Raw genomic sequence first — 27,454 nt, 5'->3', positions numbered from 1 at the left:
CAAATATTTGTAAGGAGGAGTTTGCAAGGTTGACTGGACTGGGAGTAATTTTGGGTGTCCGAGTACAGTCCCGAGCTTGATGCTAGGTGCTTTGTCCAGTTTTATTCCTTTCCTGTTTTCACACATCAGTTGTAGTACAAGGGAATAGTTTGCTCGGCCACTTCAAAGAAGGCATTTCAAAGTCAGCCACATTGCTACACATCTGGAGTCACATGTTGGCAAGACAAAGGATGGCAGATTCACTCCCCTGATATTAAAGAATTATGCTATAATTATGGTTTTTCAATTATGCTGCCCTTTTCAAATCATTTATTATTCTATTCTATTTCCCAGAGCCATATCATACCATATTCTTTTTTTTTGGAAACCATACTGTTTTAGCCAATCACCTTGACGCATCAATCCTTTACTTTCACCATATGCAATCTCTCTATTTGGGTTAGTTAAAATCACCCAACAAACTACTCTATTACTTTTATATATACTTCTAAACTGCTTGAAAATATTTGTTGTTGTTTTAAAATGGCACATTAAATATAACACCAAGTATGTTACATTGCTGTGACTGATGCTATTGCTATTACACTTACACTGTATTGTGGACAGGATTTTGCTGCAGATTACCATTATGACTATGCATGTTCACTATTATTACAGAACAAAACTGGCAACAATTCCTCTCATCAGCATCTGGGGTTAAACATGTAAATCAGAAGCTAATTTCAGAGATAACCTGCTCCTCCATATGGTGCAGTTCTGTAATACTTACTGATATACTCACATTGAAAAGGCAATAAAAAATATGATGTACACCCAGTAGTTCTGCACTACAAGTGGCTAAAAAGGTTAGGGCTGGTGCATTCAGGAGTAAACATAAGCACCTTCTATTTCTAAGCAATCTCTAATCCTGATAAATTCATTTTGCAAGTCTGAAGTTTAATTTTACTCAGGATAGTGGAGTCTAAAACTAGAGGGAATACGTTTAAGGTGAGAGGGGAAAAGATTTAAGAGAGACCTGAGGGGCAAGTTTTTCCCCCACAGAGGGTGGTGGGTATATGGAAGGTGCTGCCAGAGGAAGTGGTACAGGCAGGTACAATTACAATATTTAAAATCAACTTGGACAGGTTCATGGATAGGAAAGGTTTAGAGGGATTTGGGCCAAATGCAGACAAATGGGACTAGCTCAGTGAGGCACCTTGCTCAGCACGGACGTGTCAAGGTACGACTCTGTGATGAGAAGCTCTGAAAATCTTTAAGGGTGATGATCGTAACACCTCAGAGCAAATTCTGCCTCATTATTTAAGCAAAGAAAGTAACTTAAGGATTTTTATAGCCAGCTTACTTTAATCAAAAGTAATAAATCGTATTTATAAAATTTCTTTCATGTTATTAGGACATGCCAAAATGCTTCACAAGAAATTAATTGCTTTTGAAATGTAATTACTGCTATTATGTGAGCAGACAACATCCAGTTCTTGCACAGCAAAGCCCCACAAGTCAATTAAGCTTGTTTTTGTGCTCTTGGTTAAGTAATACACCTTGCCTGGAACTGAAGGGGGATTGCCTAATTTCAAAAACCAGAGAGATCTGGCTGAACTGTCAATAGTCCAAGATCATAGCTAAAGAAAATCACTGATACTACAGGTTTAAAGCCTTGCATTCTCGTTTACTCTCTGCTGTCAGACCATGTCCACCGGAAAATGGCTGCACTTTTAGAGAAGCTCCACATGATTTCTCCTCCCTTATACCCTATTCCATTCACAGCTTTCAAACCATTGGTTTATGGGATACTGGCTTCAGTATTGGAGAAAGAGAACTGTTCCTTTAGAATGGACTATCCCTGAACCATAATGGGATCAGAGTTCTGGTGAATCAAATAACCAAGAAGCTAGCTAGGGCTTTAACCTAGATAATTTTGGGGGAGGGTCACAGTGGAGAGAAATCTAAAATCCTAAGGAAAAAAAAACAAGGAAACAGTGCAGGAAAATGATTGGGTCAATTATAACCAAATTGTTTTTGGAAGGGACAGAATGTAAAAATGAAAGAGTGCACTAACAAGTAGGAGTTGAGGAAGATAAAATGGTAATAAGACAAATTGGGCCACGGTACAAAAAAATGCCATGATGTCTAAAGATGTAGGTATTTCAATTCCAAAGTAGAGATGGTGCATCTGAATGCATGAAGTATTCATAGCAAGTTAGGTAAATTAACAGTGCAAACAGATGTAAACAGATACAATACAATTCCCAAAATGGAAACGGCTGCAGGGCAACCAAGGCTGGGAGCTGAATATCCAATATTCAATATTTAGAAAGGGCGGACAGGCAGTTAAGAGAAGGAGATGGGGTTGTTAGTAGAGGATGAAATCAGAGCAACAATGGGGAAGTATATTTGCTCAGAAAATCAAAATGTAGAATCAGGCCAGGAGGAGCTAAGAAGCACCAAGGGGCAGGAAACATTGGTGGGAGCTGTTGTTCAGCTTCCAAACAGTGGTGATAATATAGGGGTTGCTATCAAACAGAAAATTGGAGATTCATGTAACAGGGGTACTACAGTTATAATGGGGGCACTTTAATATAGATGTAGACTGGTCAAACCAAATTACCAATAGTACCTCAGAGATGTGTATGGGATGTCTTGTTTAGACCAGCATAGTAGGGAGGCCATGATTGTGTTTGTAAAATATAATATTGAAGACATTAGCTTTCAGTCCCACTAATAAATCCCCTGGGCCTGATAATCTGCATCCCAGAGTAATAAATGAGCCTGCCATGAAAATAACGAATGTATTGGTTGTCATTTTCCAACATTCTATGGATTTTGAAACAGTTCCTGCAAATTGGCAGGTGGGAAATCATCCCACTAGTTAAAGAAGAGAGAGAAAAATCACGGAATGCAGACGGGTTAGCCCTACACTAGAAAGAGGAATATGTTGGAGTCTATTATTAAAGATGTGATAACAGAACACTTAGAAAATATTAACAGGATTAGACAGAGTCAACATTGATTTATGAAAGGGAAATCATGTTTGACAAACCTACTGGAGTTTTTGAGGATAACTAATTTAGGGAGACCCAATGGATGTGATGTATTTGGATTTTCAGAAGGCCTTTGATGAAGTCCCACTTTAAGAGGATAGCATGCAAAATTAAAGCACATAGGATTGGGGGTAAAACACAGGCATGCACTGAAGATTGATTGACAGACAGGAAACAGAGTTGGAATAAAAGGAGACAAGAGATTCTGCAGATGCTGGAATCTGGAGCAACACACACAGAAGGGTCTCAACCTGAAACGGCGACTGTTTATTTCTCTCCATAGATGCTGCCTGACCTGCTGAGTTCCTCCAGCATTTTGTGTGTGTTGTTATTGGAAATGAAAGGGTCTTTTACAGAGTGGCAGGTGCTAAGCAGTATGGTACCACAGGGATCAGTGCCTGTGTCCCATATTTAACAACAATTTGGATAAGGAACCAAATGCAACATTTCTTATTCTGCTATCGACACAAACCTGGGAGGGACTGTGAATTGTGAGGACACAAAGGCTTCAAAGCAGACAAATTGAGTTGTTGGGCAAATATAGTTTGAAGTCATCCACCTTGGAAGGTAAAGCAGAATGACAAAGTATTCTTTAAATAGTAAGAGATTAGGAAATGAAGTACAGAAAGATCTAGGTGTCCTTGTCCACCAGTCACTGAAAGCAGACATGTTGGTTCAACAAGCCATAAAGAAGGCAAGCGATACATTGGCTTTCATTGTTTTGAGTACAGGAGCAAGGGTGTCTTACTATAATTCTACCAGGCCTTAGTAAGATCATATCTACAGTATTGTGTGCAATTTTGATTTCCTTACCCAAGAAAGCATAGGAACCAGATTAATGCCTGGGACTGCAGGACTATCGTACAAAGAGAGATTGGGCATACATGATTTTAGAAGAATGAGAGAGGATATATGCTTCTGTCAAGGCTAAACAGACTGGTTGCAGGGAGAATGTTTCCCCTGAATGGAGATCTGAAATGAGGGGTCAGTCTCAGGAACGCAGGTAAAACATCTAGGACTGAGATTAGGAGAAATTTCTTCACAGGGTGGTGAACTTGTGAAATTCTCTATCGCAGAAGGCCGTGAAGGCAAAGTGGCTGAGTATATTTAAGAACAAGATAGATAGATTTCTAGATACAAAAGGAATTATGAGGAGGGAGCATGAATATAATATAGAATTGAGGATGAGCCATGATCTTACTGAGTGGCTGAACAGGCTCGAAGGGGCAAATGCCCTAGTCTTGCATCTGTTTTCTATGTTTCTCTAAAATCTCAAGGGTGAAATACCAAAAAATTAAGGATTAGAGAAAGTAACTAACAATACTTTTGAAGGAAAGGAGAGAGCTGACAGTCTGCTGTAGTTTATATTGAGTGTTCCCAGAGCAGCAGTCAAGATGGTTAGAGGATCTGCCATTGATGATGATGAGATAGAGAGTGACATAGAGGCGGCCAGAGTTAGAGAATGCACATGGCAAAGAACAGTGCTAAAAGAGGTTCAGGGAATGGAGCAAAATCATGGAGGGACCACTAGACAAAAATTTTGTCAGTTGTTCCTTGGAGAATAGAGAGCCAGTAATCATTGTCATGAAGAATGGACACAGATGAGCAGGACTGGCTTCAGTGGATAAGTCATAACTGTTGAAAGTTAGATGATCATTGACAATAATTTAAGAACTAGTGAAGCTAAAGGCGAAGGAGGATTAACCCTTGTGCTGTCTGCACCAACAGCTTGAAGATGGAACATTGTGCAACAGGAAATGTCCGAGTAAATCAAAATAAATGCTGTGCCCTGGTTAGAACAAAGACCAATAAAATACCTATGTACAGTGGCATGCAAAAGTTTGGGCACCCCTGGTCAAAATTTCTGTTACTGTGAATAGCTAAGCGAGTAGAAGATGACCTGATTTCCAAAAGGCATAGAGTTAAAGATGACACATTTCTTTAATATTTTAAGCAGGATTACTTTTTTATTTCCATCTTTTACAGTTTCAAAATAACAAAAAAGGAAAAGGGCCTGAAGCAAAATTTTGGGCACCCTGCATGGTCAGTACTTAGTAACACCCCCTTTGGCAAGTATCACAGCTTGTAAACACTTTCTGTAGCCAGCTAAGAGTCTTTCAATTCTTGTTTGGGGGATTTTCGCCCATTCTTCCTTGCAAAAGGCTTCTAGTTCTGTGAGATTCTTGCGCTGTCTTGCATGCACTGCTCTTTTGGAGGTCTATCCACAGATTTTTGATGATGTTTAGGTCAGGGGACTGTGAGGGCCATGGCAAAACCTTCAGCTTGTGCCTCTTGAGGTAGTCCATTGTGGATTTTGAGGTGTGTTTAGGATCATTATCCTGTTGTAGAAGCCATCCTCTTTTCATCTTCAGTTTTTTTTTTACAGATGATGTGATGTTTGCTTCCAGAATTTGCTGGTATTTAATTGAATTCATTCTTCCCTCTACCAGTGAAATGTTCCCCGTGCCACTGGCTGCAACACAAGCACAAAGCATCATCGATCCACTCCTGTGCTTAACAGTTGGAGAGGTGTTCTTTTCATGAAATTCTGCACCCTTTTTTCTCCAAACTTTCCTGCGTCCTCACCACAAAATTCAGCGTCAGACGTTTGCAAAGGAACATCTAAACAAGCCTGATGCATTTTGGAAACAAGTCCTGTGGACTGATGAAGTTAAAATACAACCTTCTGGCCTCAATAAGCAAAGGTATGTTTGGAGAAAAAAGGGTGCAGAATTTCATGAAAAGAACACCTCTCCAACTGTTAAGCACAGGGGTGGATCGATGATGCTTTGGGCTTGTGTTGCAGCCAGTGGCACGGGGAACATTTCACTGGTAGGGGGAAGCATGAATTCAATTAAATACCAGCAAATTCTGGAAGCAAACATCACACCGTCTGTAAAAAAAGCTGAAGATGAAAAGAGGATAGCTTCTAAAACAGGATAACAGTGCTAAACACACCTCAAAATCCACAATGGACTACCTCAAGAGGCGCAAGCTGAAGGTTTTGCCATGGCCCTCACTGTCCCCCGACCTAAACATCATCGAAGATCTGTGGATAGACCTCAAAAGAGCAGTGCATGCAAGATGGCCCAAGAATCTCACAGAAATAGAAGCCTTTTGCAAGGAAGAGTGGGTGAAAATCCCCCAAACAAGAATTGAAAGACTCTTAGCTGGCTACAGAAAGCGTTTATAAGCTGTGCTACTTGCCAAAGGGGGTGTTACTAAGTACTGACCATGCAGGGTGCCCAGACTTTTGTTTCGGGCCCTTTTCCTTTTTTGTTATTTTGAAACTGTAAAAGATGGAAATAAAAAAGTAATCTTGCTTAAAATATTAAAGAAATGTGTCATCTTTATCTTTATGCCTTTTGGAAATCAGGTCATCTTTTACTCGCTTAGCTATTCACAGTAACAGAGATTTTGCCAGGGTGCCCAAACTTTTGCATGCCATTATAGACAATTTTTCTTACAATGAGACTCATTATCTAAATATCATTGGAACCCTGCCCAAAAAGTGCCTCTAAATCAATGATTATAAAATAAGCCCTTTATTTTTAACAATGATATTACCACAGTTTCCTTACTCACACTAGATGTTACTGTAATCACATACCTCTGAAGGATCCTGTCCTGGTCTCATGAGGAATGGCTCTGGAACAGCTTTTGACCTGGATTTCCTTAATCCCCAACTGACATCCCTTAGGAGAACCTGGCCTGTCCAGGGACTCATGGATGCTGTCATGGGCAGCTAAGTACAGTACCGAGTTCCACCTGAACTCAATTGCAGAGAAGCTCTGGGTTTCACCTGATCGAAACGTAGCAAACAAAAGAGCAGAGTAGACCATTAGGCCCCTCGAGCCTTCTCTGCCATTCAGTACAATCATGGCTTGTCGTCCATCTCACTACCAGATTCCCACTCCCCTTGATGCTTTTGTGTGCTGCACTCAACATGTAGCCAATTCATCAAGCCCATTTCAGACTACTGGTAAGGTCCTGCCTACTTATTCAGCTGGCAGCAGGGAAACAAATGGGTAAACTCCATGGTGAAACGAAACAGAAAATGTCAGAAGCACTCAGCGGACCAAACAGCATCTGCAGAGAGAGAAACAGTCAATGACTTAACGACGACCCATTCTGAAAAATCATCGACTTTGTTCCTGTCCCCACAGATGTTGCCTGACCGACTGAGTACTTCTGGCAGTTTGTTTTTGTTACCAATTTCCAGCATTTGCAGTTTTTTTGCTCGAACTACACGGTGATGTTGGTGGCACCAACAGGTGCAGTGGCTGCAGCGACAGATGTTGCCAGGACCTGCTTACACCAGCTGTGCAAAATGGGTACACACTCCAATCCCAGCATCTTTAAACATTGACAGGAGAGGTTTAGAAAATAACTTCCATTTCAACGTTGCCTAATCCTTGTTGCAAGGGCTTTGTGTATCATAGGACCTCAGTGGCATGAAAACATCAAAAATATTGTTATATTCTCCTTGTTTAATAGTGCAATCAAAACTGTAATTAACTTGTTCCTTTTACTATCACTATTGATCACAATTGTTTTTTTTCCAATTGTTTACAGGCACAACATGTCTGGTTGCACTGCTATCAGACAAGGAGCTAACCGTTGCAAATGTTGGTGATTCTCGTGGTGTCTTGTGCGATAAAGATGGAAATGCTGTTCCTCTTTCACACGACCACAAACCTTATCAGTTAAAGGAAAGAAAGAGGATAAAGCGAGCAGGTAATGTGGAAAAAAAAATCAAAATAGTAATGTTATGTTTCTGAGAAACCTGAAAAAATTAATGTTAAATATTCAAGTCTACTCTCACTGTTGTCCTTGATGTTGTTTGGTGGTGAGTAAAAGCCATTGTATATCAGTATTGTTGACAGTGTGAAGGTGCCCTAGTTCCATCCCTGAACCAAATGCAAATGCCTAAACTCATTCAATATTGGCCCTTGGAGCTCATTGCCATGAGGCTACAGTCACTAAGTTAACAATAAAACATAATTGAAGATCAGGCCACTGCAATGGTCCTCAAGTAAGTGATCAAGGTGGGTGACTGGGGTAGAGGACCAGTCAAGTTGTGGATGTAGCTGCTGGCAATAATTGAAGGAGGTAGTTGTGGCAACAATGGGTGGGAGGGAGTGCAATGACTGACAATACCACAAATTCAAGTGAAGTTTATTTTCATACCTTGCCTTTGTTTAATGTACACAAACCTTTGAAAATGGTAAGACATCAAAAAAGCATGCAACATCCTCAGTTCAATGAGCAGAATATAAATACAAAGATATGTTTGGCAAAATCTTTATATCCAGTTACCCAAGAATTGGAAGATTGTGCCCAATTCTAGGCACCATTCTTTAAAAAGAACTCCAAATCCTTACACAGGGAAAAAAAAGGATTTATGTAGCAGAGACTTTAGCTATGTGGAGAGGCTAAATAATGCAGGGTTGTGTTTCTTGGAGCAGGTTGTTGGAAGATTTAATACTGATGTATTGTAATTAGGTAAAAAAGAAAAAGCTAAATCCAGTGGCTAATGGATTGCAACCAAAGGACATAATTGACAAAAGGAGTGGTGAACCAAAAAGTTCTTTCACAAACCAAGCTGTTATGTTCTGAGAAGGTGAAGAAAGCAGTCGGTAATAACTTTCAAAAGGGAATTGGTTGGATACTTAGAAAAAGAATGCAGAGTGGTGAGGAAAGAGCAATGAAATTTGACTAAATAGTTCACTCTTTCATGGAGCTGAATCATGGAGCTGATGGGCAAAATGGCCTCCTGTGGTCACACTGTATAAGATGGCTCCTATAAAATTCCTTTACAGCTACATGTACATTTGAACAATCCTTGGGGCCTGAAACATGCAGGCGTGCACAAAGAGCCTAATGCAGGTTAATGTGAGGTCAATTGTATCAGGCAACCTAATCTTGGTCCATGATGTTATGTAGGCATCATGGAACAATATAGTTTTGGACACAGCTAATTTAACACCATGTTCTAATGAGAAGGTTCCCCAGCACATTGCTATGTTTACAATGGCATAATAGTAATACTGACAGGATTATTAATTCATTTTATAATTTATTTTGTTATAGGTGGATTCATAAGTTTCAACGGTTCATGGAGGGTCCAAGGAATCTTGGCTATGTCTCGCTCCCTGGGAGATTACCCTCTTAAAAATCTCAATGTTGTAATTTCTGACCCTGACATCCTGTCCTTTGACCTGGATAAACTACAGCCACAATTCATGATCCTGGCTTCAGATGGACTCTGGGATGCTTTCAGCAATGAAGAAGCAGTAAGATTCATTAAAGAACGTCTTGATGAGCCTCACTTTGGTGCAAAGAGTATTGTTCTGCAGTCTTTCTACAGAGGATGTCCTGATAACATAACCGTAATGGTGGTGAAATTCAGGAACAACAATAAGATTGAAGACCAATGAATGACATTGAGCACATGAGGACAAGGTTCTTAAAATAATGCTGTGCAAATCTTAGCAATGTGTGTGATAGTAATAGTAATGGTCATGATATTCCCATCTGAATGGTCAATGCTAGACAGCTTGTAGAAGTGGACAAACCAAGTAGCTGCACATTCATTTTAACCAGTTGAGGTCAAAAAGCACTCTTTTTATCTCTGATCATTTTCAAGTCTCTTATAATATTTCTAATATAAATAATACAATGCACAGTGCAAAACTTATGCTACAATGCTAAACTAATTGTGATCAGTTTTATAAAGAATAATCAACATAAGCAATAAAGCAAAAATCAATTAACATTCAGGAACCCTGTTACTGATTCAATGATTTATGTAATCAATAGAACAACTTCTGAACAACCATGGATTAAAAAGCTGAATAAAAATAATCATGACAGTAAGGGAATTCTTTTAACACACTAAGAAAAAAATAAATCTGGCTCCATACTTATTTTAGAATAGCAGCATAAATTCATAGCACATAAAGTTTAGGGAATAAGCATTGATAAATATTCAGTTGATACACCTGCCCCTCTTTTTAGCTCTCTCCTGCCATACACCATAGTTCCAGACTTCTTTTTCTAGATAGGATGATAAGGGTGTACAACTTAAAAGCTTGATGTGGCCTTCCATATTACTGATTTGTGAGCAGCTGACAAAGCTCGGTTGCTGCAGAATAGGGTGGTGTATGCACATTTTCCCAGCTAATCTTTCAGTTATATAGGGCTCCCATAGGCTATGTTTTAAAGGCCGTAGGAATCATACTGACTTGAAGTCAACATAATCAAGAATCAGGAGAAGGGTTGCAGCATGCAGCAAATCTGATATTATCCAAAGACAAAATTAGCTACCTTATGTGCCCTGGTTCAATTCACAATATAAACATTTTTAAGTGGCACTCTCTGTTGCAAAGCCTGCCTAGTCTATCACACTGCAATCACGGTTTAATATAAAGACATACTTCTCAGGATAACTCAAGAATATTTCATGACTCTGCTTGTAATTGACATGGCTGGTGAAATATCAAGATTTTTCAAAATGGTTGTGCAAACCAGATTGCTGATTGAGTGGTCAGTCAAATGCTTTTCAACTCGTCTTGATATCACATAAACCTTGCTCCCCGTAAACTCTTCCCAATGTCTTAATAGGGCTGTTGTTACAACAAACTCTTCCCAGCACCAATACAATGCAGATGAAGCACCTTGCTTCTGTGAAGTACACCACTTGACAGCCCATTTATTGTAAATGACAAAACAGACAGCGATTTAGACTTGCATCCACTATTTTACTGTTGGGGCTAATGCGATCTTCTAATTTGCAACATATCTAATTGTAAATGTGTAAGATACAGGCCATTCATTGTGACTAAATACTTATCAAGGTCCAAGGGACAATCCCCCAAAAAGGATTTGCATTCCACACGTGTCAAATGCAGTACTCCAAAGACTGGAAATCTGAAATAAACATGGAAAATGCTGGCAAAACTCAAATTAGACAGAGAACATCAAAGAGAAATACACAATTCAGGCCAGTGGCTTTTCGGTAGAATGAGCAAAAGTTTGAAATGAAACAAGTTTAAGACACACTGAAGGAGGGCAAGGACAGAGAGAATAATGGGCAAGGTCTGTGATAGGGTGGAGACCATGAGAGATTGAATTACATAAATGATAGTGGTGCTACTTGAAAGAGGGTGTGTGTGGATATACAAAAAAAAGGGTGTGTGTGGAGGGGGCAAAATGACAAATGACATACCAGAAGAATAGAAATGACAGGCCACTGGAAACTTAGGGTCTCCCTTGCAGATTGAATGGAAGTGGTCTCCAATCTGATGACACCACCACACACATCTTCCCCTCCCCAATCCCTTCAGTTTTATAAAGAGACTTATGTCTGCATCACTGTGCTTCTGTTCCACCTCCACAGCACCCAGACCCTTCTCACAGCACTTCCCATGCAATCACACAACTTGAGAAACCTTTCCATTTTCCCTTCTCATAGTACAGGGACCAAAGACCAAAACACTCCTTCCAGGGGAAGCAGCAATTTACTTGAAATTTTCCAATATAACCTGCTGTATGCAGTGCTCACAATGTGATCTCCTCTACAATGGTGCACTGAGACTCAGATTGGACGATTGCCTTGCAAAATACCTGTGTTCAGTCCACAAGGGTGACCCTGAGCTTTCAGTTGCCTGTACGATTAATTCTCCATCTCACTCTGACTGTGTTGTCCTTGGTCTACTGCAATATACCATCCAAGTTTAATGTACGTTCATGGAACAGCACCTCATCTTCTGACCTGACACATTACAATCTTCTGGGCCTAATATTGAATTCAACAATTTCAGCTTTTCAGCCATTCCAGTCTTGTATCTTCTATTTCCAGCATGTTTCTTCCCCACTCTCTATTCTGACTTTTCAAACTTCATTCATCTCCTCCAGGTGCAACTTACCACTCCCTTCAAATCAGCACCACTTATGATAAGGATTCTCCACTAGTCACCAACCCATTGCCCTTTTGTTCTCACTGCCCCCCCCCCACTTTCTGTGCAACTTAGAACTTGTTTCATTCCTAACTTTTCCCTCTGTAAAGACTATCAAGCTGAAATGTTAGCTCCGTTTCTCCCTCTGCAGATGCTGCCAGACCCTCTGAGCATTTCTAACATTTTCTATTTTTACGTCAAGTGAAGTGCTGGAAAAAAATCTTTCAGATACTGAACAAATTTAGATCTGACATTTTGAATTTTACTCAAAGATATTTTCGAATGCAACAAGAACAGTGATTAAATTATAAATTTTATCACGGCATGGTAGCGTAGCAGTTAGCGCAACGCTATTACAGCGCCAGTGATCGGGGTTCGATTCCCGTCGCTGTCTGTAAGGAGTTTGTACGTTCTCCCCTGTCTGCGTGGGTTTCCTCCGGGTGCTCCAGTTTCCTCCCACATTGCAAAGACGTACGGGTAGGTTAATTTGGGTTTAAAATGGGCGGCGCGGACTCGTTGGGCCAGAAGGGCCTGTTACCACGCTGTAAATAAAACTTTAAAAACAATACTATACCCATTTTTCCCAAATTCTTTATTTTATATAGAATGCTAATCATTGCATATGAACCATGGGCACTTAGCAAAGAAGGCATGTGGCATCTAGAGTTAGTTACCATAAAGTGTATATATGTTATTAAGTATTATACTGATTAATAATAATGAGGGGACTGCACAGTTTTCTGCTATCTCAAAACAACATGAATTCTGTTAGTTAAATGATCATCACCTTTTGGGAGCTTATATTTATAGATCCATTGACAGAAGAGAAAGATTGAAATTGTTCCATCTGAAAATGTAACAACAACCATTACGAAAAATTACAAAATGCCATATGAAATTTTATAGTGGAGTCATAATCTAATCAGCTGATTTATCAGAAAAATATTCTTAATAGATATTTAATGTGATCAAAGAAAAGTATAAATAGTTCAGAATAAGTATAAATTGTATTAGTAATACAGTGCAAGTGAATTCAGAATCAGAACCCAGTCATGTTATTAATAGTGATAATTTTAATTAAGTTTAAAACACAGTTGGATTAAATGTCAAAATATTAGGAATAGTAAGATCATATTTTCATCTATTTCCTAACTTCAACTAAGTCGATGTGTATTCAATGCTTTCAGTTATCAATGATATGGAAGTAAACAAATAAACACACTCAATTTAGACATTAATCATTTCAGATCCAAAATTGTTATTTTTATCTCAACAAAGATAATCCAGAATAGCTTCATACATTAACGTGCAAAATGTACAAGTTTTGAAAGAGTTCTCTGACAAGAGTATTTCTCCACCTGAACCCATCTGAAATGAATGGATAGCTACTGGACTTGCCCACAGACTCAGATTAATAAAAATAAATGTTTGGCAGTGTAAACTGAGGCAATATGTCGGCCTTGGTGCACTATTGCCCAGATTAGATCGATTTGCATGTGTGATTTCCAAATCTTCATATATAATGTGTTGATAATTCTTAAATTAGCACAAACTTTCATCTTATAAATCAGAACTCCTTTAAAAATATAAGAAGTGTTGTTAATTATGAAAACCTTGGGAATAACATTCCTTCCTTGATAAAGAGATGTGAAAAAGTAGACATGCTTAAAAAGCAGCAAAAAATTTCATTGTCCATGATCTCTGTTTTACCACTCTTCCGAGTTTCAAAAGTGCTTGCAAAATTGTTAACAATGCCAGCTGAATTTATTACAGACTCAATAATAATGAAAATGCTACATCCTGTGCCCAAAAATACCATTGTAAAGGTGACTGTTTCACTAAGGATCAGATCTGGTTTCAGTGAGGATCATGAATAAAGGCCAAGAATTTCCTGGGAAATTCATGGAGCCAAACGGGCAAGCACTCTCGCCCAAAGCCAGAGACATTTTCCTAAATCTGGGACTTGAATAACTTGTGAGACTAGGCTGAGCCACCAGTATCTGCAAGGCAGATTTGCAACAGGAACCTCACCTGAGTTCCTATCGAGGCTCAAACTGATCAAACCATTTATTTTGACTCTTTGGCTTTCACTGGAGCAAAATTGATAGGACCACCTGTTTGATCCCTCCAGGATCAATTATATTTAGTAAAGTTTTGAGGCTCTCAGAAAATCTTAAGGGCCTTCACAAGAGGTACAAAACTCAGGTGTGTTGTGTTATGGCCATGCATTCTGACCCACCTGCCTTTTCTTTCAGTACTCCTCCCCAGGTAGTGTCAGCAGTAAATATCTAAGCTTATTTCTGTGCTTTTTTTCATCTTTTCTGAGCCAACAGTATTTAATTAACAACTCATACTGTGCATTTCTCAATGATGTGATGGGATTTGGGCTTCACATAAACTGGTGCCATATTGTGTCCATTAGTATAAAGGACATAAGAATGAGGCAAATTTAAAATAGTTGCAATAGATTGCAATTTTCCTCATTTATTCAACTGTGAAATATGATGCCAGCATAACAATTTTTAAAAGTTCTCTCTTAATTCAAAACACTTTGTAATCTTATAAATTAGCTCAATGTGGGGAAGGAAAAATTGCACCATATAACAAATGTGTTCAATGTCAACAAGAATACATCAGTGTAATTCCATGAAACGATGGTATCCAAATTCTGGACTGGCACAGATCAAGTCTTCATTTATTTCAACTGGCTAGTTCTGTATTTATTGCTGCCTTATTTTGAATCCTATTTTATTCACTGTCTAATACTTATTTGTATTTACTGACTCCAGCTATAGGGCATATTTGGTTAAAGTGTAATGACAATTTCACGTTTGAGGTTCTGAAGACCTGCATGGCTCTATATTTGTCTCTAGGAGACAGTACAGACTGCAAGTAATGAATCTGACAAGGTGTTTTGGATGTAAATAAACCATACTGTCTTAGTTATACAATGGGCATCAAAGTATCATCCTTTGTATGCCGAGACTGTACAGTTCATAATTCCAGGACATTAATTATATTACTAAAGCTAGTGGCTAGATAGAGCTGGTGAACTAAGTATGTATATATACTAACTATATGTAAATCACTGTGATGATCAGCATCAGAAAGTGTCAAACTACTGAAAATGTGGGCAAGCAGCTGTGTTGTGCAAACAATAAAATAAAAATATGAATTTGTAGTTGTGAGCTGAATGAATTTTTATTGCATAGAAAATAAATTTGGGACAAAGAATGAGCACAATATTGTAGCTTGGTCTACATAATAATTGCCAAAATTCCTATCATTTTGCACAGTAAACCAGATATTCATGGGATTACTTTCCATGGGCAGATTTTGTATCAGATCCCCAAATGGATAAATAGGACATTTCACTCTCCCTTCTCTGCAACAACATTGCTGTCTCTGGTTAATTGTACCCTTGGAGGTTCCATCACATCACCTCCCTGCTTCCCTACTCCCCAACCAACTACCTGACATACCACAACACCAAGAGCAACAACAGAAGTAAGTGAACAAAATTGTTAGCCAGTTTGCTCATTTTTTCTTAGGGTCAGTCAGTCTTGTTCAATATTTGTACAACTAATAAACATAATTTGTCAAAGAAAATTTTTAAAAATCTTAATGCCCTGATTTTTCTCCTGGAAATAGTGCAACAGCATCTGGGAAATTATATTTTACTTCATGGAAAATCCAGGACAATTGGGAAGGTGATTAACCCAAATCTCTGCATTTATCTTTATCCTTTCCCTTTATCTTCCCTCACTCACCCGATCCCAATAAAGTTTCCCAATCTGCATTAGTAACAATGGCTACTCTAAGTCTTTGACAAGTTCCTTACCTCCAAATCCCTGGGATTTATATTAGTGATGTAGCTGAGGCACCTGCTCAGCAGGAGCAGGGCATAACTAGGCAACGTTGTAATAGTTACAGTAGCAGCTGAAAGAGTAAAGTCCATTTCTAAATAATCTGGTTATCCTAGAGCAATATCGCCAGAAAGAGCTTTTAAAATTTAGTGCCCCCCCCCCCCCCCCTTTACTAGGCAACCAAAGCAGAGGACAATGGAGGTAAATACGCTGGAAATTCTGAGGGATTAAGTGATTCTGCCTGCCTTACCTTTCACTAACAGTCACACAGTTCTAAAAGAATACACCGTTCTATTTACTAGTATCCTTGATATAGCATCCCTGATACACCTCATTGGAGGTGGAGCTTCCTTTACAGTTTAGCAGGTTTGTGATTGTAATTATTTTGCTGTTTGATTCATGTAGAATTGAGGGGAGTAAAATGTTAAGCTTGGTTATTTGAAAATATTGGCCAATTTTACTCCAATTTATAACTTTTTTGTCCTTCAGAACCTTGTGCAATTGTAATTGATTAATCTCAACACAAAACATGTCCCATGTTTATATCTTCTTTTCCCGGCAAGTTGTACAATAAATAAAACACAAGCTTTGCCTCTTATGTAGGATAGGCAAGTGGGGCAGATTGAGACTATATTCTCATTCTGGAACATATATTTTAGTTTAAATTTTTTTTTAAAGTGCAAGTTTGAACACATCCAGGCAGGTTCAGCTTAGTTCATATATAGTTTCTGGGTCCCTACTGTGTTTCACATTCCACGCAAACAACACAAATTTATTCAACAGAAGCAATCTGCAAAATGTCCATTCAGTCACATCATATGCCTTACCTTGTCTTTGCTCAAAAAAATTTGGAGATGGAAGCTTTGTTTAGTTCTGAAGACAAAGGAGACCACAGGTGTTGGCATATGGAACAGTGCTGTCTGGCTATATTCATTTTTTAAAGATTCAAAGTCATTGTAGAAATTTGAACAGTTTAGGTCCACACTACTTAGGAGGACTCCTATTGCAAAGCATCAACTGCAGCCCAGAAAATATTACTTTTGGGTGCAGGTGTCAGTTTGCTTTTGTAAACAATTAAAAGCTAGCCTCAGATTGAAATCTGTCCTCATCAGGTACAAAGGTATCAGGATCAACTGAGTTGCAGAAAAGGCTTATGAAATATTCAAAATCAGAAAACAGAAGTTGCAATTCTCAAAGGAGAACAGGAGCAGGTTAATACCACTAAATTCATGAAACAAAACAGGGCCCATGTGTAATGATATCACAAATTTCTTTGTCATGCATTTGAAATGTAAACTGGAGTGAAGTATGGTATTGTGTGCACAAAATGTGAGCAATTAGCTCCAGGATGCTTATCAAATTGCTTTGATAAAGAGATAGGGCTGTTCGTTTATGCACAGTATTTCCAGCAAGGCTTCCTGGAGATATCCGAAGTGGACATACACTTCAACAAGCAGCTCACATAGAGAGGTAACTGCTTGACCAATACAGACTCATGATCATTGGCCAAAAGGCAGTCTGCACATTACTTGTAACATAACTTGTAACTCAGCAAATATCATGCTGTTTCACAGCTTCAAGGCTGTAGAACCCAAGTCTTTTCCAACCCCCAGTCAGCAATGTATAACAAGGCAGACAACTAGCAGCTTTAATTTTATAGATTTAATCAGGATTTTGTGCTGTACTTTCTACAAACATCATTGCTCTTCCCACTATTATAAATCATTTAAGAAAACATCAATTCAGATACACACAGCACCAAGTAGTTGCAAATCATCAAATAGTTGCAGTGTACAAGTATTTCTCAGATAGTTAATCTAAGATGAATGTTTCTCAAATTGATTGACTAAATAGAATCCTCCTCTCTCCATCGTTTGTCTGTCAACAGCAGTTCTAATAGCAGTCCTGATTATTGATAACTATTTATTTGGATTGTCCACTGCTGTAGACACACAATCAGTTACTGATTATGAGATGTACCAACTGTGCTTTCTTGGTGGTAATCTCCACATGTCGACCTGCATTGCTGGCTTCTGTGGAAAGTTTTCTCTTTGTTACAAGCACAAGACCTCAGTTTATCAGTTTGTACTCTCCTTCTCAATGTGGGAGCTGCTTCTTGCTATGACAGACTTACATAATTCAAGGTTCTTGCTCACTAATTTTAGCTGTACTTATTTGTACTTTTCCTCAGTTTTAACCATTTATATCCAGGTGGATAAATCTATGTTTGCTAACATTCAAGCTTTTCATTGTAATCCCAATGTCCTTCTGGTTTAATTTCAGTGGCAAACCTGCATTTCTCCAGCGCAAACAAATATGTGAGAGTAACAACTCCAGAGCTTGGGAAGGTCAAGATACTTTCCTCACCAAGGATGGATCAGAACTTGGCCTTTTCATTCAAACAAAAATGGAATGCCTCACACAAGCCCTTATTCCAATTACTGAAATGCTTATCAAAGGAGTTTTAACACTGTGGGTGAAAGTGTTGAGAAATCCGCTCCCAGCATGTAACATTGATGGACTCAACACCAACATTTCACCTGGTGCCATTTAAAGTGACCAAAAGGCATAAAAGGATGATTTGAAACAAAGTTATCAATGAGTCCCACAAAATTAACTTAGTTTGTTAAACTCTTGATGCAAACAAATTGCTTTGATTCCTCAATACTAGTTGATTTCAGTGTGCATTCAAGTTTTTACTAGATTTTACTGGATTGTCTGCCTTGTTCTACAAAGGAGGAAACACAGCCTAATTTGACCTTGGTTGTGTTTTGTGAATTCAAGGATAAACAAATTATGCTTGAATTGTAAATATTTCAGTGCTCCAGCTTTTCTGTGCCCAGAAATCAATATTTAAAGCTTTTGAAAAGCAACTATGAAAACATTTTTTTGTGCATGCACTGTACCAAATGTAAATTTTAAACACATGTATTCACCACTTGTCTTAATGTGATCTACTTTATTTGTTCACCATTTGGTTACACAGGGAAGTATAGATCGTTTTTAAAGTAATTGAAAATTACTTTAAAAATGAAGTTCAGTCATACATTTGCTTCAATGATCTACACAGGTTTCTTAGAAAATTAAATATTGAAATATTTAAATACTCAAAACAAGTTCCCTGGTCCCTGTAATTTACATATGGGTGTAATCCATAAAAATATTGATATCCTCAATATTTCAATCTAGTTGTGTACAGGCAACTCCCACATTATGGGGGGGTTGGGGTGGGGTGGAATTGCATTTCTAGAAAATGGTCCACATCATGATTTTCTGTAATGTGAAGCCATGTCATTTGCACATGCTTCAGGAAACACATGCTGAAAAGAACTGTTTATTTATTTACATTTTTTTCCCACAAATTCCATAAGAGTGAATATTATTCTGTATCTCAAATTTTTGGGTAGTGATTCGTGAATTCTGCAAGGATTAATTTTCGTTTCCCAAACAACTGTAATGCAGGGGTCGCCTGTACTCAGTTTTGCACACAAAGCCAGGTTTGGGTAAAGTGATCATTAGAACCATATCAAAAGGATTATGGAAAATTGATTCATACTTTGCTTTACTCAAGTTTTAAATTGCAAAACCCTTTGTACTCAGCTGATTTCACACAGTATGCAAAAAAAACAAGGATCAACTAGAAATTTCACCATGGATTAATTTAGTCTATTTCTCTTGGTAGATGCAATAATTTTAGTGATCAGTGCAAAAATGTTATTCCAAGAGGCTAGTACAAGCTAGCATTATGAAAACTTGGATTCATTTAGCCTACAGGATAAGAGTTTTCACACTAGGTACACTGCACAACCATCTCAGTCAAGTTACACCCAAAAAAAAGTGCAATCTTGCATCACTTTCATGCTTTTATATTTTCTGCACCTCATTCAACAGGTGCTTATCTCCAATCCTTGGAGATCCTCCCAGTAACTGTTCAACTGCTGTGGAGTGACATCATGTACCGCAATCAACCTGCTGAACAGACACTTGTCAAACTTCACTTGTTTTAGGAAGAACAACCCTTCTTCTGGAATATGTAGATTTACACCTAATATCTTCAAACAAATTCCAACATATACATCCTCAAATCTAATTGGTTTAACATGGCTCATCATGTTATATATCTTTAAACCCAATTCCCCAGAGAAAACATAACCAAGGCCACTACAATATGGAGGATATATACTGAAAGGATAGTCAGTTTTTGAAATGTATGCCTTTTTAACAAAACCTCTGTGTGGTTTAGTGTTGATAAAGGGATAGCCTGTAAAAAAGTCACTGGAAACATTTTTATTAATTTTTAGCAAATACGTAACTAAATACTTTACATTTATAAATACATCAGAATCTACTTTCATCACATATTCAGCCTTGGGACAAAATTCTGAAATCCACTGAAATGCCATCATTGTCTTCAAGGTCAGGTTATTGTAAGATTCTATAAAATTCTGGCTAATTATGTCTCCATACTGAGCAAATTCTTCCTCCACCGATTGCTTCCCATGACTCTGATGTTCAGCATCTTTTCCGATCAAAAACAGAGTCAAGACTTTTTTGCTCAACCACATCCGTTCCTGTCCCCATGTTACTCTGATTGCCTGTCGTGCCTCTATTTCATTCGGTCTTGTAGCAACTAGTATAACTAGAAAATGATCGTCACCTTCACATTTCAGATATGGAGTCAAAGTAAAACTAGAGTTCCTCTTATAGATTGGCTTTTGCTTGTAGAACCACCACCAACTGATGTTTTCCTTTGTGTTATATGTGCAAAATATCAACCAAAAGACAACACTGAACAGAAGGAGTAAAAAAAGCCACTTCCTCTGGGAAATCAGTCTCATGATCATTGAATGAATGAAATGGCATTGCAAATTTTAGTTTCCACCAATACAGTCAGTCTTGTTTTCCCTCACAATCTGTAAAAACAAAGAAGAAACATTCAGTTGTCTGTACAGGACCTTCAATTTTCCGGTTCAGATGATTAGTGATACACTGTTTCACCTTATTCTGTCAGTTTTTGTTACAGACAGCTTTCTTTTAGGAAATATTTTGTTGTACCTCCCTGCAAAGTAAGTGATTTTAATTGTACGTTTTGGGTTTTGCATCAGGTCAGAGCCAGCTTCCTGAAGGAATTTTCATGCTAAGGGACACTTTCTAGGTAACAGTGGATGTCATGGGCAGGTGGGCAGCAAACTACTTGGGAGAAGATTTCATCATCATTACCAATTTTACTTCATGGCCCATTTCCAACACTGTCAGCTTTTATTTGAGTAATTTGTTTTTATTTTAAACAAATGCAAAGCCTTATACATTCTTATTTTCTTACAACAGAGGAGGAAGCTCACAGAGCAATCCCATATTTTCCCTATAACATATTCTCCTCACATTCCCATCAACTACCACACAAACTCATTAGGAACAATTTATACTGGCCAATTAATCTACCAACCCACACATCTACGCTATGTAAGAGGAAACAGAGCACCCAGGGGAAATCCATGCAGCCACGAGGAGAATGTAAAAGTTCAGAAACAGAATCAAGTTTATTATCACTGACATATGTCATGAAATTTGTTGTTCTGCAGCAGCAGTACAGTGCAAGACAAATACTTAAAAATTACGACAGGTTACAAAAATAAATAAACAGTGCAAAAGAGGAATAATGAGGTAATGTTCATGGAATCACAGACTTCAGAAATATGGCACCAAAGATCAGCACTGAGTCACTGGAGCAGTGAGGCGACAGTTCAAGTAGCTGTGCCAATGTCAGACATTTAAATTATTATGAATAAAATGCTTGCAACAGTCACTCCCTACATTTACAGTCATAGATCACTACAGCACAGAACCAAGCCCTTCAGCCTGGTTTTCTGCCTAGTCCCGTCTACCTGCACCTGGACCATAGCTCTCCATTTCTCTCTCATCCATGCACCTATCCAAACTTCTCTTCAATGTTACAATTGAACCCAGTTCCACCACTTCTGCTGGCAGCTCATTCCACACTCACACCAACCTGAGTGAAGTTGTTCCCCCTCAGATTCCCCTTAAATATTTCACCCTAAACTTATGACCTCTAGTTCTAGTCTCACCTAACCTGGGGGTGGGGGTGGGGGGGGGGGGGGGGTGGAGCCTGCATGCATTCACTCTATCTACACCCCTCATAATTTATTATACCTCTACGAGATCTCCCCTCATTCTCCTGCACTCCGGGGAATAAAGTCCTAACCTATTCAACCTTTCCCGATAACTCAAGCTCTCAAGTCCCAGCAACATCTGTGTAAATTTTCTCTGCACTCTTTCAAGCTTATTGATATCTTTCCCGTAGAGAAGTGACCAGAACTGCACATAATACTCAAGCTTGGCCTCACCAACATCTTATACAACTTCAACATAACATCCCAACTCTTGTACTCAATGCCCTGATTTATGAAGGCCAATGTGCCAAAAGCTCTCTTTACGACCCTATCTACCTGTGATGCCATTTTCAAGGAATTATGGATCTGTATTCCCAGGTCCCTTATGTTCTACAGCACACCTCAGTGCCCCACCATTCACTGTGTAAGTCTTACCCTGGTTTGTCCTCCCAAAGTGCATCACCTCACACTTGTCTGCATTAAATTCCATCTGCCATTTTTCAACCCATTTTCCCAGCTGGCCCAGATCACTTTGCAAGCTTTGGTAGCTTTCCTCGCTGTCCACCATGCCTCCAGTCTTGGTGTCATCCACAAATTTGCTGATCCAGTTTACCACATTATCATCTATATTAATGATTTGGGTGATAAACAACAACAGACCCAGCACCACTCCCTGCATCACACCACTAGTCACAAGCCTCCAATCAGAAAGACAAGCATCTATTGCCACTCTCTGGCTTCTCCCACTAAGCCAATATTGAATCCAACTGACCACTTCATCCTGAATGCCAAGCGACTTAACCTTCTGGACCAGCCTCCCATGCGAGACTTTGTCCAAGGCCTTGCTAAAGTCCATGTAGACAACATCTAACACCCTCCCTTGATCAACCTTCCTAGTAACCTCCTCGAAAAACTATTAGATTGGTTAGACATGACCTGCCATGCACAAAGCCATGTTGACTAATCAGGCCCTGTCTATCCAAATACTTATATATCCTGTTCCTCAGAATACCTTCCAATAATTTACCCACAACTGACATCAGGCTCATCAACCTACAGTTTCCCAGCTTATTCTTTCAGCCTTTCTTAAACAACTGAACAACCTCCAGTCCTCCAGCACCTCACCTGTGGCTAAGGATGTTTTAAATATCTCTGCCAGGGCCCCTGCAACTTCTGCACTAGCCTTCCACAAAGTCCGAATGGACACCTCATCAGGCCCTGGGATTTTATCCATCCTACTTCGCCTCAAGACAGCCAGCACTTCCTCTTCCATAATCCAGATATGGTCCATGACCTCACTTCTCTTTTTCCCCAGTTCCATAGACTCAGAGTCTGTCTCTCAAGTAAATGCAGATGCAAAAAACTCATTTGAGATCTCCCCCATCTCTTTTGGCTCCACGTAAAGATGACCACACTGATCTCCAAGAGGACCAATTTTGTCTCTTCCTATCCTTTTGCTCTTAATATAGCTATAGAAACTGTTCCTGCTCTTATGCCTGCCTGTACAACCTGTATTTGCGAAGACACCAAGATGGCAAATTTTACAGAGTAGGTAACAATTGGAGCAGGATGCATATAAAACAATTAGGTGTGCTATTTAGTACAGGTGAATTAGTATAGAAATCAGTAGGGGGAACTGGGACTGATTGCTCTACAAGGAGTTGACATAGACTCAAAAGGCCAAATGGCCTCTTTCTCTGCTATAATAATTCAATGACTCTGTGAAAGTAGTTCACCATAGAGCTTTTGCATTTTCAACTGTAATTTCTATTGTAAAATTCACCACACTTAATTTTGCATTTCTGGTATAACTCCAGACACAGCAGGTGAATGAACAGAACATAGCAAAAAGCAGACAACATGCTATACATGAAGGCTATGAAAAGTGATAGAAAAATATCCATGTATGGAGGCTAATAAACTACTTTGGTCAAGTGCATTGAAACATATAATAAAATACATTTGAGACATCTCATGTGGTCTTGCTGAGATATCCTAGTCTTTGCTGTTGCTCCAGGTTCTTCATTTCAAAAATAATAAATGACATACAACCTCTGGTTCCTGAGAAGCACATTTACTATAGAATGCCAAAACTTCTTTTGTTTTTGCTTCTTTCCCATCCAATACCCAAAGCCTCTTCTGAAAAGTAAGGCATTCTGTACAAGCATCATTCCTGTAAAAATTACATTTCTTACTGCATCACATTCAATGACTTAAGAATTGGCTGTACTCTGTGGCAAATTACACTTGGGTTCTCAATCACTGTGGAAGTAATTGGCTAATCATAAACTAATGTAAAATGTCTAATAAACCCGACTAAAAACAAAAGTAAATAAGACAAGAACTTGGTGCTGATTTGTTCTGCAGTGTCTGTTGTCAATCTTGTATGTTTTCATAACCTAATAACAGAAGCCTTCAGCTATCAACAGTCTGACCACACCTTCCAAACCCGGGAGGTAACGATGTGAGAATTTTAAAATAGTTCGTGTGCTTGGATTGAAAATGATCACTTTTAGAAGTAATTTAATCTGCCTATCCGCTAACTCAGTCCATTTCTAGCCTTTTTCAAAAAAAATTCCAGATTTAAGTGATTCCTTTTTAAGATAATATATTCTTAATTAACTAAAATGTATTTTTACAAAATTAAAGGCAATCTGCATAGCAAAAAAATCACACAATATGCAGGATGCCTTATCTGCTCAAGGGTATTATTTTGGAATTTCTGACCTTTTTTAAAAAACAGTAAAGCGAGATAAAACTAGGATCACAAGTTACATATTTTAAGCCAGTAAAGATAAACTATTTTCAATTTTAAAAACCTACAGAAGACATTTATTTTTAAGATGCTCAAGTTAAAAGGCATATGCAATTATAAAATTCCAGAGATGACAACTTATAAAACTATTTCTGGATTTAAAGTGAAATACACCAATCTCCATATATAACTGCGACTCCAGCCTCTTAGCAGGGTGAAGATCAACACACAGCAACATTTATACAATTACATATGGTGAATCATTATCTACCCGCCTCTTTAGAACTTAAATTGTTCCTTCCTTCACTTGCCTTACAAGAATGAAAACCCAAAATCCAACGGAGTGAGCTTTACAACGCAGCTTGAGCACTCCCAATAGCGTCGCAGATTCGTTAAATCAGGTGGAAAGGTGGAAGAACTCAGACTCGTGTGAAAATTACTTCTCACCAGTTCACCATTCTCCAGCAGCAACCCATACCGCCAAAGGAAATTTCAAAATTTACGCGGTAGCAATTGGGTAAAATATGTTATATGCACTTTTAATTATTAAGTAGATAAACAGGGAACTGAAATTGCATGCAACCCCCTCTTCATAGGTATCACAATTCGAGGCCACCTAAGCTGCCTACCAGGGCAGATCTTTCAGCTAAATGTCCCCACTACGGGCGAGGTTCAACGTTTTACACGTTGAAGTGTTCAGTTATAGTTTGAGCTCAGCGGGGTGCTTACTATGGCATATTTAAGACAATTTGACCCGCAGCGACAACTAAGCACTTCCATCCTCAAATTTCTACGCATCTGGACTCCGCGAACTGAAGACGGGGCTGTTTTGTTTACAACCTCGCCTCTGATGAAAATGTTTAAAAGAGAATAGCTGGGCTGAATAAATCAGGGCAGATCAAACGGCTGAGTCTGGTAACCAAATCGCAATCCCAATTTTGCATCAGTTCCTCTTAAAAACTAGCAGCCCATCCGGTGGGACTGGTTGCGACCCGAAAGCCACACCTACCTGACTGGACAAGGGAAGTTCGGCGGGTAGTGCACGGTCCCGAACTGTCCTTGAGCACTGCGGCCCTCCAGCACACTGGTCGGGTCGACATTAGACCAGCAGACGTCACTGGAAGAAGGGGCATAACGTATTCAGAAAGAAACCAACCAACTGTGATTGCTGACAAATCACAGACCGTTATCCTAGAGAAGGAATTGGCTATTGAGACAGGAAAATACTTCCACAAGGTTCCCCCTTAAAGAGATAGCACACATAGGCATTTGCAAAAAAAATCTGACAATGGGCCAAACTCCTGGTGGAAAAAAACAGAGCACAAAATAGCTAAACAAACAACACTGCCGAGTGGAATGAGGTGATGTTGCAGCATCATTGGTATTTACTTTTAAAACATCACTACAAGTGGACTGCTATTTCTAATAATGAGATGGATTCAGTACATGAGCTGAATATATAAAAGGCAACAATTAAAACGAAAAAATGATGAAAATACTGGAAATATATCTCCAAAGAGAGAAACAGAGTTGATGTTATAAGTTGATGACCTTTCATCAGAACAGATGAAAGTCCTGATGATTACCATCAATCTAAACTGTTAACTGTTTCTCTCTTCACAAATACTGCCTGACCCAGTGAGGGTCTCCAACATTTTCTGATTTTATTTTCAGATTTCCAGCATGTTGTGTGAAATTGTTCTTTTTATGTCTTAAGGATCAAGGACTCTGGACACGAGCTTTGTAGACCAAAACTAGTTTAATTACAAGGGCAAACACAGGACAGAATGGATGGGAACAGACACGCGCTCACTCACGCACAGGATACCACGGACACAAGAGGGGAATCGCAACAGGGGTAAAATACACACACACACAGTAATACACACAAGCACACAATAACAATGTACAACTTCAGGATATAACACTTCAATGCCTGTCCCACACTAGCATTGGCCCTTAACGCTCCCTGAGTCTGAGTGAAACGCTCCCTGACCATGTGGTGATGCACTCTTACCAATGATCTCTGCAGCATTGTCTCACTACTCCTGGGGTCGTCAAAGAGGAAGGGCTAGTGGACACAGCCCTTTTTATGGTGCTAGGAGGCTGGGTGAAGCCTCACTGTTGTGATTTAAACAAACCAATGGTGTGGGAGTCAAAGACAAAGGTTCCTGCTACAGCCAATGGTCAGGCAGGTTCAGAGACAAAGGGTACTGGTCAGGCAAGTTCAGAGGCAAAAGATACTCTCACACCTGAGGGGTGGGTGGAGCCGCACCTTGATTGACAGTAGTATCACTTCCGACCAGAGGAGCAATGCTGTCCTCCAGTCAGTGGGGTTCATTGTCGTTGATGTCACGTGACATCCATGTGGATTTCTCACAACATTCCACCCCTCAGAAGTTAGACAACTTGCCAATCAAGGGAGGAGCTATCAGAGTACACAGAAACCATAGTCAACAAAAGGAGGGCAGTGGCCAGTGGGTGACAGTAGCCCAACATCCCCCAGTGACCCAAATGGCCACTTGTTTCCCATAAGGTGTCATGCTGAAGGAGCTGGTCCATTGGGTCTGAGTTTTGGCCACCGAGTCCCTGAAGTGAGCAGCCAGGTTGGAGGGGTTGCTGGATTTATCAGAGATAAAGGTGCAGCACTCCTCTGTAATCACCGCCATGTACCACCATTCGCAGCGAGTGGACCATCCAGGGC

At 39.2% G+C, this 27,454-nt stretch overlaps 2 protein-coding genes across 4 annotated transcripts in view; one reads left to right on the top strand and one right to left on the bottom strand.

Annotated features, from left to right (window-relative positions):
• Window positions 1-15,179, top strand: part of ppm1lb (protein phosphatase, Mg2+/Mn2+ dependent, 1Lb) — a 99,545-nt gene extending 84,366 nt beyond the window's left edge. Inside the window, exons 4-5 of the mRNA XM_052017242.1 lie at window positions 7,614-7,775; window positions 9,132-15,179. Of these exons, the coding sequence (XP_051873202.1) occupies window positions 7,614-7,775; window positions 9,132-9,478 (509 nt within the window). The 3' untranslated portion in view covers window positions 9,479-15,179. The remainder of the gene's footprint in view (window positions 1-7,613; window positions 7,776-9,131) is intronic.
• A 2,421-nt stretch (window positions 15,180-17,600) lies between these two features.
• On the bottom strand, window positions 17,601-26,790 carry LOC127571155 (UDP-GalNAc:beta-1,3-N-acetylgalactosaminyltransferase 1-like). 3 transcript variants are annotated; one of them, XM_052017244.1, is made up of 3 exons: window positions 26,768-26,790; window positions 25,760-25,867; window positions 17,601-20,777 (listed from the first exon to the last, which is right to left on the bottom strand). In XM_052017244.1, exon 3 carries the CDS (start codon window positions 20,706-20,708, stop codon window positions 19,749-19,751), a length of 960 nt encoding a protein of 319 aa, XP_051873204.1. In that variant the 5' UTR covers window positions 20,709-20,777; window positions 25,760-25,867; window positions 26,768-26,790; the 3' UTR covers window positions 17,601-19,748. The 3 variants fall into 3 exon arrangements, with proteins under 3 accessions (XP_051873204.1, XP_051873203.1, XP_051873205.1); XM_052017243.1 differs by lacking the exon at window positions 26,768-26,790 and having other exon boundaries at window positions 25,760-25,906; XM_052017245.1 differs by lacking the exons at window positions 25,760-25,867; window positions 26,768-26,790 and adding an exon at window positions 25,480-25,608.
• Between the last annotated feature and the right edge of the window lie 664 nt (window positions 26,791-27,454).

This window comes from Pristis pectinata, chromosome 6 (assembly GCF_009764475.1).
Source record: "Pristis pectinata isolate sPriPec2 chromosome 6, sPriPec2.1.pri, whole genome shotgun sequence".
In the NCBI taxonomy this organism is placed as follows: domain Eukaryota; kingdom Metazoa; phylum Chordata; class Chondrichthyes; order Rhinopristiformes; family Pristidae; genus Pristis; species Pristis pectinata.
This window is presented reverse-complemented; position numbering and strand designations above follow the sequence as displayed.